This window comes from Mytilus californianus, unplaced genomic scaffold (genome assembly GCF_021869535.1).
Source record: "Mytilus californianus isolate M0D057914Y unplaced genomic scaffold, xbMytCali1.0.p SCAF_4, whole genome shotgun sequence".
NCBI lineage: Eukaryota > Metazoa > Mollusca > Bivalvia > Mytilida > Mytilidae > Mytilus > Mytilus californianus.
Window position 1 is genome coordinate 105,887,563 of NW_026262690.1, and position 17,439 is coordinate 105,905,001.

General features: G+C 31.6%; 2 protein-coding genes and 1 long non-coding RNA gene across 6 annotated transcripts in view; 2 read left to right on the forward strand and 1 right to left on the reverse strand.

The window, feature by feature from the left end:
- Positions 1 to 17,439, reverse strand: part of LOC127737176 (serine/threonine-protein kinase Nek9-like) — a 168,030-nt gene that overhangs the window by 77,116 nt on the left and 73,475 nt on the right. The window lies entirely within an intron of this gene.
- Positions 1 to 17,439, forward strand: part of LOC127738990 (uncharacterized) — a 44,007-nt gene that overhangs the window by 9,980 nt on the left and 16,588 nt on the right. For 3 of the 4 annotated variants that reach the window (XR_008000234.1, XM_052250505.1, XM_052250502.1), the window contains exon 3: positions 982 to 1,087. The exons of the other annotated variant lie outside the window; for it this stretch is intronic. Coding sequence is in view for 2 of the 3 variants with exons in the window: in XM_052250505.1 (XP_052106465.1) it covers positions 1,001 to 1,087 (87 nt within the window). In the remaining variant the exon portion in view is untranslated. The remainder of the gene's footprint in view (positions 1 to 981; positions 1,088 to 17,439) is intronic. 4 annotated transcript variants of the gene reach the window in all.
- Positions 1,982 to 6,681, forward strand: LOC127738994 (uncharacterized). The gene is made up of 2 exons (XR_008000235.1): positions 1,982 to 2,027; positions 6,592 to 6,681. It is a non-coding gene; the product is annotated as an uncharacterized LOC127738994 (long non-coding RNA).

Here is a 17,439-nt window from a genome sequence, read left to right on the forward strand (position 1 = left end):
AAATTTCTGTAAAATTACTAACTCAGGGGCAGCAACCCAACAATGGGTTGTCAGAATCGTCTGAAAATTTCAGGGCAGATAAATCTAATTCTGATGAACATTTTTGCTACCTGTCAGATTTGTTCTAAATGCTTTAGTTTCAGAGATATAAACCAAAAACTGCATTTTACCCCTATGTTCTATTTTTAACCATGTCGGCCATGATGGTTGGAAGGCGGGGTCATCGGACAAATTTTTTGAAGTAGATACCTAATAATGATTATGGCCAAGTATGGTTAAATTTGTCTCAGTAGTTTCAGAGAAGAAGATTTTTGTAAAAGATTACAAAACTTTACGAAAAATTGTTAAAAATTGACTATAAAGGGCAATAACTCCTAAAGGGGTCGACTGACAATTTTGGTCATCGCAACTTATTTGTAGATCTTACTTTGCTGAACATTATTGGTGTTTACAGTTTATCTCTATCTATAATAATATTCAAAAAAATAACCAAAAACTGCAAAGTTTCCTTAAAATTACCAATTCAGGGGCAGCAACCCAACAACGGGTTGTCAGATTTGTCTGAAAATTTCAGGGCAGATAGATCTTGACCTGATAATCAGTTTTACCCTCGTCAGATTTATTCTAAATGCTTTGGTTTCAGAAATATAAGCCAAAATCTACATTTTACCCCTATGTTCTATTTTTAGCCATGACGGCCATCTTGGTTGGTTGGCAGGGTCATCGGACACATTTTTTAAACTAGATACCCTAATGATGATTATGGCCAAGTTTGGTTAAATTTGGCCCAGTGGTTTCAGAGGAGAAGATTTTTGTAAAAAGCTAACGACGACGACAGACGACGGACGACAAGTGATGAGAAAAGCTCACTTGGCCCTTTGGGCCAGGTGAGCTAAAAATGACAAAAGCTCAATAAGACTGACTGTGAAGTTATAATTGTTTGGTAAAAACTGTCAAAATATTCTCTACATTAAATTTCAGAAATAAAGGCATAAAGAAAATGGCCTCATCAAATAAAGACGTTTGCAACCTCTGTTATGATGATGGAACATCTACAGAAGCTGTCACATGGTGCACAGAATGTGAGGTATTCCTCTGTACAGACTGTGGAAAACATCACAAAAAGTCCAGACTATCTCGAGACCATAAAACCATGTCTACAAAAGACTACCACAAGTTACCTAAATTAATGCAAGAATTTAGTGTCCACTGTCAAAACCACAAGAAGAAGTTTGAAATTTACTGTCCTTTCCATGATTGTCCCTGCTGTGTCCAGTGCATCACTGATAAAAACCAAAAATGTCAAGAAATGAAACCACTGTCAAACATTCTAAAGAAAGTTAAATCTTCTGCCTCAATTCATCTTCTTGAAAAGGAGTTGCAGGATGTTAAAGGAAACTTTGAAATGATGATTAAGTACTTAAACGGAAGGTTGGGTATAAGCAATGACCAAGAACGAAAAGGTATATATGAAATTCAATCTGTGAGGTCCATGATAGATGCTTTCTTAAACAAATTAGAACAAAAAATTATTGATGACTTAAAATCTCTTTTTTTTTTTTTTTTTACTCAAATTGATTCTTTATTGCACATATTGCTGTTTTAACAATAAAACTTGGTGTACAGCATTCCATCAAGTATCCCTGCTAAATTTACTACTAAATATCCAGGGAGAATATTCCGTAGAATTAACAATAAATAACATTGGTATAAATATCTGAATAAATAAATTACTGTTACAAACAGTCTTTATTAATACAAAATTTGTATACTATTTATATTTATAATAATATCTGTAATATTCCAATATCTATAATTACACAAGTTTGTCGGTATTTTTACGGAAATTATTCTTTACTCCGGAATTGGTTTTTTTATACTATCTTTAATGTATCAGAAACGAAATGCGGTCAGTGACCTCGCACGTTCTTTTCAATCTTTCAATTTTGAGAATACACAATTTTCAATCCTGGTGTTTGCATGTATTATTTAATGATTTGAAAATTTGGAATAATGATTCGAAAAAGGTAAGTTGTTGTACTAATATAATTTTGTGTTTACAACTTAATTTATAATTATTAAATAGATTCGTTATTGATTTGACCCAAATAAATATTGTGTCGTGACCTTTACCTATCAAATGTTTGTAAACATTTAAAACATTGGTACAGCATCAATATATTCAAAGATCACACACACGCCTACATATACCAATGCATCTGAAGTATCCACAGGAACATACTTTGGTACATACATACTTTTGCAATTACAACATTGTACAATGTACAGCATCACATGCCTATGCTTTTTTCTACAGTACAGGTACTACAACAAAAATACTTTCTGTAGCTCTATTAATAGTACCAGCTTAATTTTATAAAATTACATCAGTTTTTGCTCAGAGTATAGAGTCCTTTTTTTTTGTAAACTATTTGATACATATATTTCATACTGTTTTATTTTGTACTCATTTCTTCATATCAGAGGTGAATTATTAAGCTAGTCCAAACAATTATGAGTCTCAAAAGACCAACCCAATCATTTTTCCCTGACACCTTCCTTCGACGTAGTTAAGCCTCACAGAAAAAGAAACTAAATTAGCCCTTCAAGACGTCACAACCATTTGGACTAATTTTTTGCGAACAAATTTATACACAACTCACACACACCCAAAGTACATACCGTAACATATATAGATACATGTAGGTACTTACATTGTACATTTACAATTAAAGTATCACAAGCATTAACACATTAATTGATAGCCTCTGTTTTTTTTTACTATTAGCTTAATGCATTTTAATACCATAAAATGACATCAATTTTTTCTCAAAATATTCAACACCTTTGTTAATAAGCAGCTTATCTCTATATTTGCTATACTATATAATTCTACTATATTTTCTACTTCATATTTGAAAATTCTTAATGTGTCTACCATTTTAGCCTTTTTATTAGAAACATAATGTGCTTTATAAACTGAAAAGAACATTAAGCTAAGCAGATGATTTAGTGCATAATATGCCTCATCATAAATTTTGTATCCTATTACAAGAGAATGGAGACTTATTACATGTTCATCAATACAGACTTTTTGAAGTAAACCTTTCATTGATTTCCAAAATGTTTTATGATATGAACATGTAATGAAAAAATGATTATAATTATCTAGTTTATTACAGTATGAACAAAAATTGTTTGTTGAAATTTTCCACTGGAAAAGCAGCTCCTCGTTTGGCAAAATATAATGCATTAATTTCCACCTGAACATTTTTATTTTATTATCTTTAAGATACTCAAAAGTAAATTTAATAGAGTCTTTGAATTCATTTTTAGTCTTCCTATACTTAAGACTCTTTCCCATTTTAAAAAACCGGTTGGTATTTCTATTTTTACTAGACTTAGTACAATTTTGTATATGTCTTTATTATTGATAGTTAGTACATTATTATTATCTCTAAGTTTAATTTTAGTTCGGTTAATATGGACTTTAGTTTTGAATGATTCCTCTGTTTTTTAATTTGTCTGTCCATTGTTTTGGTATGGATTTTTTTAGTTTTGATAGTTCAGAAATCCAATTGCTTTTATTTCTTAATTTTGAAATAATTATTTCTTCTGATATATTTCCCCTATTATCAATTATGTCATTTATATATAATATATCACTATCAATCCAATTATTAAAGAACAGACATTTAGCTTGAAATTTTATGGATCTATTGCCCCATATTACTTGTTTTCTGATATCTAAATAATTATCGATTTGATCATGATGATTGTTTTCATAATTGTTTACAGTTATCCATGTTTTTATCATCTCTTGATAGAAGATTGGTGTATCATTCCATATTTTTCTATCTAGAAGTTTTGTGCTATTTAGATTCATCTTGAAAATGAGCAGGTTTTTTCCAAATTTATTAAGGTGTAATTTTGATAATACAGACCAGTTTGCATTTCCTGATTGTAGTATTTTTAAAATCCATTTTAAATGTATTGATTTTATATAAGACTCCATATCAATCATTTTTAACCCCCCCTCAGAGAAATTTTTAATTATTATTGACCTTTTTATTTTATCTTTTCCTCCATTCCAAATGAATTTATATAAGATTTTATTTATATTTTGTAGATAATCTTTAGTTATGATACTGTTAGTAGCAATGTACGTTATATTTGGTAACAGAAGAGCTTTTACTATTAATATTTTTCCAAGTAGTGTTAACTTTCGTTTTGACCATCTTTCTACAAGTTTTGCTATTTTGTCTATCACCTTTTCCATATTTAATGCTTGACATTCTTTTCTGTCATACCCAAAATAGATACCGAGGCTTTTAATTGGTTTGTTTGTCCAGTTTATATTTTCATATTTATCTTTTGAACTTTTTAATCTCCCTAACCATACCCCTTCTGTTTTGTTTCTATTAAGTTTAAGTCCTGAAAAACTTCCAAATGTTTCAATTATGCTAAGAGCCAAACTTATTTCTTTTCTTGACTGTAGAAAGAGTGTTGTATCATCCGCTAATTGGCAAATTTTTAAATTACAAGATTTTCCTTCTAATTTTATTTTTATTCCTTTAAAATCTTTATTACTTCTTAGTCTTATTGCCATTAATTCTACTGTTATGACAAAAAGGAGAGCTGAAATCGGACACCCTTGTCGTATTCCACGATATATTTTGAAAGGACCTGAGACCCACCCATTATTTAAAATACATCCCTTTATGTCTTTATACATAGTTTCAACCCATCTGATAAAACTAGTTTTAAATCCAAACTTTTTTAGAGTTTCCGTCATAAATGTCCATTCTAACGAGTCAAAGGCTTTACTAAAATCCAAAAAAAGAATTGCTCCTTCTATATTAAATTTCTCAGAATAATCTATAATATCTTGTATTTGTCTGATGTTAAAACCAATATATCTGTTTTTAACATATCCGGTTTGATCTAGACTAATGATAGATGGTAGAACTTTTTTAAGTCTCTGAGCTAACACATAAGCTAATAGTTTTGTATCAATATTCAATAAAGTTATGGGACGGTAATTATTTAATGAAAGAGGGTCATTCTTTTTAAATATTAGTGAAATTGCACCTTTCTTTTGAGAGTTTGTTAATTCTTTTTTTTCATAGTTATAATTAAATACCTTGACAATAATATTTTTTAAGCTATTCCAGAATTGCCTATAAAATTCCACTGTTAGACCATCTAGACCGGGGGATTTATTTAGCTTCATTTTAAATATTGCAGCTGTACATTCAGTTTCTGTTACTTCCCCTTCACATTGATTACTATCTGAGTCTTTTAGCTTTTTTGGTAGCTCTGTTTCTTTAATATACATTTTAACATCATCATCACAAGGGTTAGTGGACTCATAGAGAGTTTTGTAGTATTTCACTTGTAGATTTAAAATTTTATCTTGGTCTGTTGTAGCAGACCCATTTTCATCATATAGTTCAGTTATAATCTTTTTTGTTTGGCGACTCTTTTCTAGTCCCAAGAAGTATGCACTATTTTTTTCTCCTTCTTCAAACCATTTTACCCTTGACCTTATTTTTTGTCCCTTAATTTTGTCTTTATACAAGCCCTCTAAATAATTTTCCACATTTTCAATTTCTTTTTGTAATTTTTGATTTATAAGGGTACCATTATTTATTTCTTTGTTGAGATAATTCAGCTGTTTTTCTAAAATATTTATTTGATCTTTTTTTAATTTGGCTTGTCTTTTACAATAGCTTAAACTTGCATCCCGCACTTCTATTTTCAAGTTATCCCAAAGTATCCCCAAATCATTACAGTTAATTGATTCCTTTTCATATTTAATTATTAGATTTGTTATTATATTTACATAGTCCTCATTGTTTAATATACTGGAATTTAATTTCCAGTAGCCACGCCCCTTATTTCCTCTATCAGTATTGATTTTTAAAGATACTGCATTATGGTCAGTTAGTTTTTGAACAATAGGTCTAATATCACAACTTTTACAATTTTTTAGTACTTCCTTGGAAATCAAGAAATAATCAATCCTGGTGGCCTCTGATCTATCTTTCCTACTCCAAGTAAATTGTTTTAGGTTTTTATTTTTGTTTCTCCAAATATCTATTAATTTACATGATTTTATAAGCCCCTTTAAACTTGTAACTGGTTTATCAAATTTTTTGGAAGATTTAGTTTTATTTTTTGTATCTATCAATGACCAGATGTCGTTGAAATAACCCCCAAGAATTGTTTGACCTAATCCATATTTATTTATATAAGATTTAACTGTTTTGAAGAAACTATTTCTTTCTCTTAATTTATTTGGAGCGTAGATGTTTACTAGCGTGTAGATATTTTCATTGATTTCAATATTAATCAGAATAAATCTCCCTTCAGAATCTTTGTGTTCATCAATAATTTTGAAATTAATTCTATCTTTTATCCATATTGCTACCCCGTGTGAATTACTTGTACCATCACTTCTGAAAAGATTCTCGCCAAATTCTTTATTCAATGTATTTTGCATTAAATTGATAAAATGAGTTTCTTGAATGAATATTACATCACATTTTTGCTGATTTGCCCAACTTACTATTTTATTTATTTTTTCAGGTTGCTGTAGGCCATTAGCATTGACCGTGCATATATGCAGATAATTTCTCATGGTGGTTTATAGTTGGATATTTTAAATTTCATACATGGTGAGTAACATTTTTTTACATTAATAATAACACATTCTATATATTTGTTCTTTGATATTATTTTTTTATTACTTTTGACTGCCTTAAAACTAAATTCGTTTAGTCCTGCTTCTTCACAAGAATAATTTAGAAGACTGTTTATATACTGATGAAACGTTTGTTTCACCTTAGTATTGACATTATACGCTTCACTGATTTCTATTAACTTTTCGAATCGTTGGTATTTAAATTTTGAATTTACATCAATCACGTCAATAACTAAGATTGTTATCACCAGTAATACCGCTTTGTTCACGTTATTCTCTATTTTTATCCTTTGTGTATTCCTGGTTGATATTTTAAGCAGTTCATTTTCCCATGTTTTAACGTATTTAACATGTATTATTTTATCGATCTTCTCTAGCATTAGTTTTGATAACCTATGATCATGCTGATTATTTTTATCACTTTTATGGTGTTTATTTTGTATAAAAAATAGACTTCCGTGTTCCAGGTACACTCGATCTCTAGTTTCAATTTCGTTCGCTCTATATCTTGACCTCATCGTATTAATAGACTTTTTGGTCAAGGTTTTTTCGGAAGACTTTTTAAATAGGATTAATTGTTTTTCCATTTCAGGATATTTTTTATCAAATGATAAAGACATTAATTTGATTGTATTGTAACTTAACCTACATATTCTCAACCACGTGCCTGTGTTCATAAACATAAGCACATGTTGACTCAATTTATGTTTACGTGTTAGTTTGTTATTTACACGTGCACGACGCTTTATGTTTGGCTGTAAAGGTGTATACAACCACACACTTAATACAGTAAAATACAATATATACCATAAAAACATTTTGTATTCTATAATGTCTATATTACTGTTGTTAAATTTGTTTTCAACTTTTATTTTATTTAGCATGTTTAACTTAGCGCTATGGTTTACATCTTCTATAAAGATAATTGTAATAGCAAGGTATAGCTTTATACATATTTTAGACATCAGTGTTATTAAACAAATAACTACCTTTACACAACATACTATGTTTTTAACTAGACTCTCAGAATAAAAGTTCTTTGCTATATTATTACATACATGTACATTAATATAAATATGTATGAATCAAAGTACATTAATGTACATGTATGACTTAAAATCTCAGCATTCAAAACTAACATCGAAGATAAATACTCTCCTAAAACAACTGAAACAGCAAACTGAAAAGATAAGCCAATTGCAGAACCAGTTTTCCAAAATAACACAATGTGCAACTGAGCTACAAATGTATGTTAGTCTGAGAGAAATAGAGAAAACTACATCTCAAGCAGCTCAATACATAGAAGATTTACAAAATGGAGATAACTTCGATGAAAAATATCTAGAGGTTACTATCTCATCTGAACTTCAATCAATTTTAAAAGATGTGAAATCATTTGGAGATATTAATACCAATTCAAGACCCTCTACTCTTCAAGTTAAGGCTGGAAGAAAATATCAAGCACAGTACCTAGTTCCAACTGTTCCTGGAATTGAGCGAATTAAGCCATCCTTGCTGAGACAACTGACATTTCCAGTTGATATAAAGAATGATGTCATGTTTGCTTGTAGAATTTTACCTGATGGTAAATATTTAGTTTTTAATTCGGACTATGATTATAAATACCTAGCACTGTTTAGTAATGATGGCATCTTCATCAGAAAAGTAGTTACATTCACATCATATCCAAAAGATGTTTGCTATGTCAGAGATAATACAGTGGCTGTCACATTAAAATCAAATAATCAGACAGCACTGGTGGACGTAGAAAAGAACAAAATCATAAAAGTTATTGATCTTTCCCATACCTGTAATGCAGTAGCAAGTGATGGTCAAATATTGGTTGTTAGCGGTTATAAGAATCATATGGAGAAAAGTACAATAGTAAACCTGAATGATGAGTCCCATAAAATCTTAGAAGGTGTTGAGGGAGTTTTTATTGCATTATTCAAAGGAAATATCTATGGTACCATTAATAAGAAAGTCTGCTGCTACAAAAGTACTGGAGAACCTCTCTGGACACTTAACCTCAAAGACATTTATAGTCCATATGGACTTGCACTAGACAAGAATGGTTTTATTTATATAGGTTCTAAAGGAAACAACAAAATGGTGGTAGTATCACCAGATGGTAAAACCTTTAAGACAATACTTTCAGCAGCTGACGAGATCGAATCTCCTCAAGCAATGGACATCAACAGTGAAAGAGGAATAATGATAGTGTCAAGCAGAAGATACATTGATTGTGATGATAGTGATGATGACGATGATCATTTTAATAGTTATGATGATTATGTAAATAAAACGTATCAAACAGCTTTTATTTATAAAATCTGAAATGTGAAATTTTTCATTTTGCAAATAAAAGTCTCAATATCTCTAGTGTTTATTGTTATCACCAGTTAGAAGTCTTTTATTTATAAAGAGTTATACGTCTTCTAGTTCACAAACAATAACCAGTCTTCCCACTTTTGCGTCTCTGATAGACACTTAGTACTCAACCCCCTTTTAAAAACTATAAATTAACATTAAATAAGAGATTTGTTTTTTTATTCAACATCACAACAGCAAAATTAAGTTTAACACAGAAATGTTTAAAATTCATCTATTAGAAATAGTGGAGTGACAAATCAGGAAAAGTCGCTTATTTAAAGAGTTTAATGGACCGAAATACCTCACGCCTGAAAATTCACATGAAGATAGAGTAAACATTATACTTTCATTTTAGCCCTGTCGTAGAGTTTTCCCACGGTGCAGTTTTTTGTAAAATCGCGTTAAAGTGTGATTTTCGGATTTTTTTCTTCTTCATTTTCAAACACAGGAACACTTATAATAAATTCCCGAATGAAGATATCATAAAAAAATTGGTATCAGATGAAAGAGTTATGTATCAGCTTTTATTTGACATCAAACTTTAATATCATATGAACATATAAATTGAGTGAATTGGACGATTTTCAAATGTATGTAACATTGTTTTCAATCTTACCGTCTGTCAAAGTATATTACATTTCTTATATATATCACCAATAGTAAATTTTCACAAAAAATAGTGGAACAACGAATACTTAAGAAGTTTTGATATATAAAAGTTTGATAGAACATACAAATCAACTTTTACAAGCATTTTTATAAAACTCATCACATAGCAGTATTACTACTCAATTTTCACCTCAATAAGTCATGTAACGTTCCCCTTTCCTATTTTTCCCTGTCATATGAAATGCAATAAATTTAATATGCATTTTCTTAAGTTTTATAAAAAAGAATATATATTTGTATTAACAGTTGTGTCTATGCGCTTGAATAAGTACAGATGCTAAGGTTTAATAACTTTTGAGGTGCTTTTATTTTTGTTTTTCGAAAAGACTAATTTTAAACCACATTGGAACACATCCGAAAAATCCCGGAAAATTATTGTCAGTGCTTATTCCATCAAATAAGAACGAGTAAAGTAGCTTAGATCATGTTATTAAGCCTTTACATGTCCAAGAAGAAAACATTTTCATGCATTTGAATTAGTCAAAAAAAACCATGCGTGAAACGATGAATCAACTTTCGTTAAAACGCGCTCCATGGCATTACCATGACTGGTAAAAATGTCTATTCTGGAGACAAAAGTCATACAACAAGCTAAGCAATTAAGGCATGTCGAGTCATTTGAGCGTGCCGATATTGTTTTAAATGACGCAAATTATCAGGCAGGCAATCCAGTGGTGAGTTTACTCTTCATAAATAACTTCAAGGACAAGCCGCTTCAACATTCAGCATGCTTTGTTTTAAAACTACTTGATGAAATTAAAAATAATTTGCTTCTGATGCTTCAAATTGATCGGGGCATGATGTTGCTTTTAAATACTTAAAGAAAGTCTACATGATGATCTGTTTGCAAAAGAAAGAAAAAAACCATTTTCGCTGTGGTATAGTTTGCCAGTTACATATGTTTACAGATTTTGCATTTTGCGAAATTTCAAATTATTTCTATCTTTACAATGTATTCCAACCTCTCTGATAAATATTTTGCCTGGTTAGTAGACGACAATTATTTTCAAATGGATAATGATAACAATGCACTCTCATTTGATACTGAACGGAAATGCATACTTTAGCTAAGTGTGTGATATTCCTTTATGAAAAACCAGTACACCCCTGATCAGATAGATGGTATTGGTATTGTCCGAAGTATTTATGTAAAATGGTACAACAGTTATTGAGATTTGGCCAATGACTGCTTTAAAACCAATTAAAAAAAATATGTGCTATGATTGCCAATTAGACAAATCTCCACAAAGACCAAAAAAATACACATACATTTACAACTACAGGTCACCGTATGGCATTCAACAATAAGCAAAACCCTTACCTCATAGTCAGCAATAAAGGGCCCGAATTGACAAATGTAAAACAATTCAAACGAGAAAAACAACGGCCTAATTAATATACAAAATAATAAACGAACAACAAAAATGTAACAGCAACAAATGACAACCACTGAATAACAGGCTCCTGACTTTGGGCCGCCACATACAGAATGTGGCGAGGTTAAACATGTCAGCGGGCGCGCAACCCTCTCCTTACATCAGACATTGGTGTACTAGTATATAAAAAGAAGATGTGGTTTGAATGCCAATGGAACAACTCTTCACAATAGACCAAATGACACAGATATTCACAACTATAGGTTACCGCACGACCTTCAACAATGAGCAAATCCCATACCAAAAAGTCATCTATTAAAGGCGTCAAAGGGACAATAAGGTTTATTTCAAATGGTGGTAGATCCAAATTGTTCTTCTAGTCATTGAATGCAGATCAATTAGAGATTATAAGAAATGTCTTTGTGCACCTGAAAATAAACATGGGTTGATAAGATTTGTAGGTACATTGTAACTATGCCCTATCACACTACAATGATTGTGATTTGCAAGAAAATGACGAAATATTTCTAGCGGGATCTTTTCAAAATCTATAGACTTTGAAGCAATTTTGTGTAGGATCTGTAAGTGACTGAAGAGGCAGATATAAGAATTATTCTGCCGCCTCTTTTTGCAATGAACAAGTATTGAAAAGTTATTCCAAGGGTTGCATCATATTAAAATCATGACAGTTATGTTTTATTTCTAATAAGGTCTTTTCCTCAGATGTCAAACATGTTGAATTTTGATTTTAGACTGGAGGCGTTTCTTCAACCAAAGCCACAAAACAGTTTTTACCTATTCACGACATATGCAACTTTTTAAAAGTTATTGGACCCCTGATGTCTGGCACACCAACAGCAGCTCGCGCTCTTACAGGATGCGACACGTCTTCTCTAATCGAAATTGGCAAAGGAAGACAATTACAAGGGGTGGGGGAAAACATGCATGTATCAAAGTTTGTCATTCTTGCTGGTTCTTATATTGACACATATGTTGCAGTGAAAATCAATTAACCGCGGATCAAAATGACCCCAGAAGCAATGGTCAATCAGTACATGGTGATCTGAATAAACTCATGAGTTTTGTCGGCGCCATACAATGACATCCACTTTTTTTCTAGTATTCCGTTACCTTTTCAAATTGATGTGCATATTGATGTCTAGTGTTAGTGTATTATAATTAAACATAGACAGCAACTTTTGAAGCGTAATATCCCTGTGAATCTTTGTTTGTAGTTTACATATATATCAGGCTTTCAAGTCTGCTATATATATTCCATTGTTTATAGATATAAGAAGATGTGGTATGAGTTCCAATGAGACAAATCTCCATCCAGGTCATAATTTGTAAAAGTTAACCATTATAGGTCAAAGTACGGTCTTCAAAACGTAGCCTTGGCTCACACCGAACAGTAAGGGCTCCAAAATATGACTAGTGTAAAACCATTGCAACGGTCTAATCTATATAAAAAACTAGAAACGAGAAACATTTATGAACCACATCAACAAAAGACAACCATGCATGTCTGTCGTTGTTTCAATAAAAAGGGGGACACATCTTCTCAATGTGCTATTGGTCTACTACGGTACTGATTTATTTATTAACATAAAAACAAACTTCATATACTATAGTGTCATGAACATAAAGACTAATTTTTATAGTTCTAACATCCTTTTAAGTTTAAGTAATCAGCCAAGAATTTAATCATTTTTTTTCATAACATCATGGACCGGGTGTTAACTTTACAGTTCTTATTTCTCCTCTGTTCTTTATGGCATTTTAACAAAACTTTCCCAAAAATATCTTCATATGTGGCCATATATTATTGCATAGCTAAATCTTAATTATGAATATTTTTTGTCGATAATTTCCGTAGATAAAGATATTTGTTTCATTTTCTTACATGTTGCAAGCGAGGGTTTGTATTACTAATCTCTGGTAATCAGACATAAATATGACTAGCCGTATTCGTGTATTATTCCTAGCGCATGCTTCCATCGAAAAAATTTCTCAGTTAACATGAGAGACTACCAAGAAATTGTCCAAAATGTCTAAAATTTGCGATTTTTAAAACCCCCCCCTTTAGACCTTTGACCGCAGTTTTCAAAAATAGGCACCACTTTGGCACTCTACGACACGCCGTTATCAAAGGATATTATATTTATCTACAAAATAAGACCAAAATTAGCCGTGAGGTATTTCCGTCCATTAAATTTTCAAATTTACCTTATTTGTCACCGTACTAAAAAATTATACAAAATCCTCGTCAACTAGTTTTAAAAGTACATAATATCACAAAGAACTCTGTGCAGAAAAAAAAATAAATGAAGGAAAAGAAGAAAGGGGATGATGGATTCATTATTTCAAAGTGCATTAGTTTTCTTTTGTAATTAAAGTCTTATCTTTTCCACAAAGTGTTTAAAAATTTCCAATGTTTTAAATCCTCCTATATACTACAAGAGTGCACACACTGAAATGTCTCGCCTTCTTTAAAAACCATTGATATTATGTTGATAGTCCTAAATGAAAGCTTTACTACAACTATTACATAAACTTAACATGATCCAAGAAAATGAAGTCAAGGTCATATAAACCAAACGAGAAATACATGTACACCTTGCAATCATTCAATTCACTAAATATAGTTGACCTATTGCTTATAGTTTCTAAGAAACAGACTTAACCAAGAAAACTAAACATTGACCAATGAATCGTGTAAATGAGGTCAAGGTCAGATGAACCATGCCAGGCAGACATGAACAGCTTACAATCCTTCCATAAAACAATTATAGCTGACCTATTGCTTATAGTTTAAGAAAAACAGACTGAAACACATAAACTTAACACTGAGCAATGAACCATGAAAATGAGGTCAAGGTCAAATAAAACCTGCAAAACTGACATGTACACCATAGAATATTTCCATACACCAAATATAGTTGACTTATTCAATATAGTATAAGAAAAAAGACCAAAACTCAAAAACTTAACTTTGACCACTGAACCATGAAAATGAGGTCAAGGTCAGATGACACCTGCCAGTTGGACATGTACACCTTACAATCATTCCATACATCAAATATAGTAGACCTATTGCATAAAGTATAAGAAAAATGGACCAAAACACAAAAACTTAACTATAACCACTGAACCATGAAAATGAGGTCAAGGTCAGATGACACCTGCCAGTTGGACATGTACACCTTACAATCCTTCTATACACCAAATATACTAGACCTATTGCTTATAGTATCTGAGATATGGACTTGACCACCAAAACTTAACCTTGTTCACTGATCCATGAAATGAGGTCAAGGTCAAGTGAAAACTGTCTGACAGGCATGAGGACCTTGATAGGTACGCACATACCAAATATAGTTATCCTATTACTCATAATAAGAGAGAAATTAACATTACAAAAAATCACAACTTTTTTTTTAAGTAGTCACTGAACCACGAAAATGAGGTCAAGGACAATGGACATGTGACAGACGGAAACTTCGTAACATAAGGCATCTATATACAAAGTATGAAGCATCCAGGTCTTCCACCTTCTAAAATATAAAGCTTTTAAGAAGTTAGCTAATGCCGCCGCCGCCAAATCACTATCCCTATGTTGAGCTTTCTGCAACAAAAGTCGCAGGCTCGACAAAAATCAACAGCATTTTTCTCTGAAAATTTGCAAATATTACATAAAGTATCAATATATCAAATATTAAACAAAAAGATACTCTCATTACATTTTGAGTGACATTACTCATTACTAACTTAGAGTGGTTAGACATATAAAAAAAATCATAAATTACTCTATGGTATGGGTTTTGCTCATTGCTGCTTTAATATATGTAATTTGGTCTCTCATTGTTAGTTGTCTCATTGTCAAAAGCTTTCTGGACATTGGGTCTTTAATATGCTCTTCAACTTAGTTCTTTATTTTGCCGTTTAAATATTTTGATTCAAGCCTTGCTGATGAGTCTTTTGTAAATGAAACATGCATCTGCTGTACATAATTCTAAGCCTGGTCTCTATGAAGGCATAAAGGCATGAAATTTAAATATGTCTCTGTAAAATTACAAGGTATACATTTTTTAAATAATACAAAACCTTGAAAACTTTATGAGTTAAAGAATATTTACTGTTCATACATTTCAAAAGTTCAAAAAGTTAACTTGGTCCCATTGCATTATAATTTGTTGTGTTTGTATGAGCATAATAAACAGAGAAAAAAAGACCCTTAAAAATAAAGAAATAAACAGTACAATTATAAGGATGTACCATATAGGATTAAATATTGACAAATTTATGTGAATTGAAATTTAAACCAAATAGGATTGATTAAGTCATTAAAGAGAATTGTAGATAAATCACATTGACAGTTATCTGTAATTGTTAAACACAGAATTTTGATTCAAGACATTATCACATATATGTCTTTTGTTTTAAGGAAAACAACACAATTACTTTACATCTAAATAACACTTGATGAGTAAGGTTTTTCTTCTTCTGTATAAAGGGGCCTCGGTGGCCGAGTGGTCTAAGTAGTTACTGCTGTAATCACTAGCCAGTCAACACTGAGGTTGTGAGTTCGAACACCACTCGTGTGAGTGCATTCGACTCTAATCTTAATTGACTAGGATTGTCAGTTTTCCTATCAAAGGTCGGTGGTTTTCTCCGCGCACTCCGGTTTCCTCCACCAAAATAGAACGAAATAGCCCAAAAGCGGTGCTTAAAAGTGGCATTAAAATCCAACAAGAGTGCACACACTGAAATGTCTCGCCTTCTTTACTAATCATTGATATTATGTTGATAGTCCTAAATATAAAGCTTTATTACAACTGTCACATAAACTTAACATTAACCAAGAAAACTAAACATTGACCAATGAACCATGAAAATGAGGTCAAGGTCATTTGAACCGTGCCAGGCAGACATGTACAGTTAACAATTCTTCCATATAACAAATATAGTTGACCTATTGCTTATAGTTTAAGAAAAACAGACCAAAACACAAAAACTTAACACTGATCAATGAACCGTGAAAATGAGGTCAAGGTCATATAAAACCTGCGTGACTGACATATAGATCATAAAATATTTCCATACACCAAATATAGTTGACCTATGGCATATAGTATTAGAAAAAAAGACCAAAACTCAAAAACTTAACTTTGACCACTGAACCATGAAAACGAGGTCAAGGTCAGATGACACCTGCCAGCTAGACATGTACACCTTACAATCATTCCATACACCAAATATAGTAGACCTATTGCATACAGTATAAGAAAAACAGACCAAAACACAAAAACTTAACTATAACCACTGAACCATGAAAATGAGGTCAAGGTCAGATGACACCTGCCAGTTGGACATGTACACCTTACAGTCCTTCCATACACCGAATATACTAGACATATTGCTTATAGTATCTGAGATATGGACTTGACCACCAAAACTTAACCTTGTTCACTGATCCATGAAATGAGGTCGAGGTCAAGTGAAAACTGTCTGACGGGCATGAGGACCTTGCAAGGTACGCACATACCAAATATAGTTATCCTACTACTTATAATAAGAGAGAATTTAACAATACAAAAAATGTTAACTTTTTTTTCAAGTAGTCACTGAACCATGAAAATGAGGTCAAGGACATTGGACATGTGACTGACGGAAACTTCGTAACATGAGGCATCCATATACAAAGTATGAAGCATCCATATACAAAGTATGAAGCATCCAGGTCTTCCACCTTCTGAAATATAAAGCTTTTAAGAAGTTAGCTAACGCCGCCGCCGCCGCCGTAGCCGCCGCCGCCGGATCACTATCCCTATATCGAGCTTTCTGCGACCAAAAGTCGCAGGCTCGACAAAAATCAAAATCAAATCAATCTTCTGTATAATGCTTATATGTATAGGGATTGTGCTTTTTTAATCTATCAAAAGATCATTTAAATTCCACAAACCTGTAGATCTTCAATAAAGCTATTCGCCTTTCCGCCTTTATTATCAAAACTGACTAGTGCAAAGAATTTTTCTTTAAAAGACAAGCTTTAAGACAAATTTTTCTTTTAAGACAAGCTTCAAGACAAGGTGATGAATTTAAATCAACTATCCTTGAGCCAGGTTTTTGAAAATGTAGATTCAACAAATACATGTTCTTGAAAGTTTATAATCAATAAACTATACATAGTCAAACTGTATGGTTAATTCAGAAATATATTTTGCATATCAATAAAAGGAATTAATGGGTAGAAGTCTATGAAACTGCAAATTAAAGACACAAAAATCAACCAGAAATCAAGAGGTCAACACACAG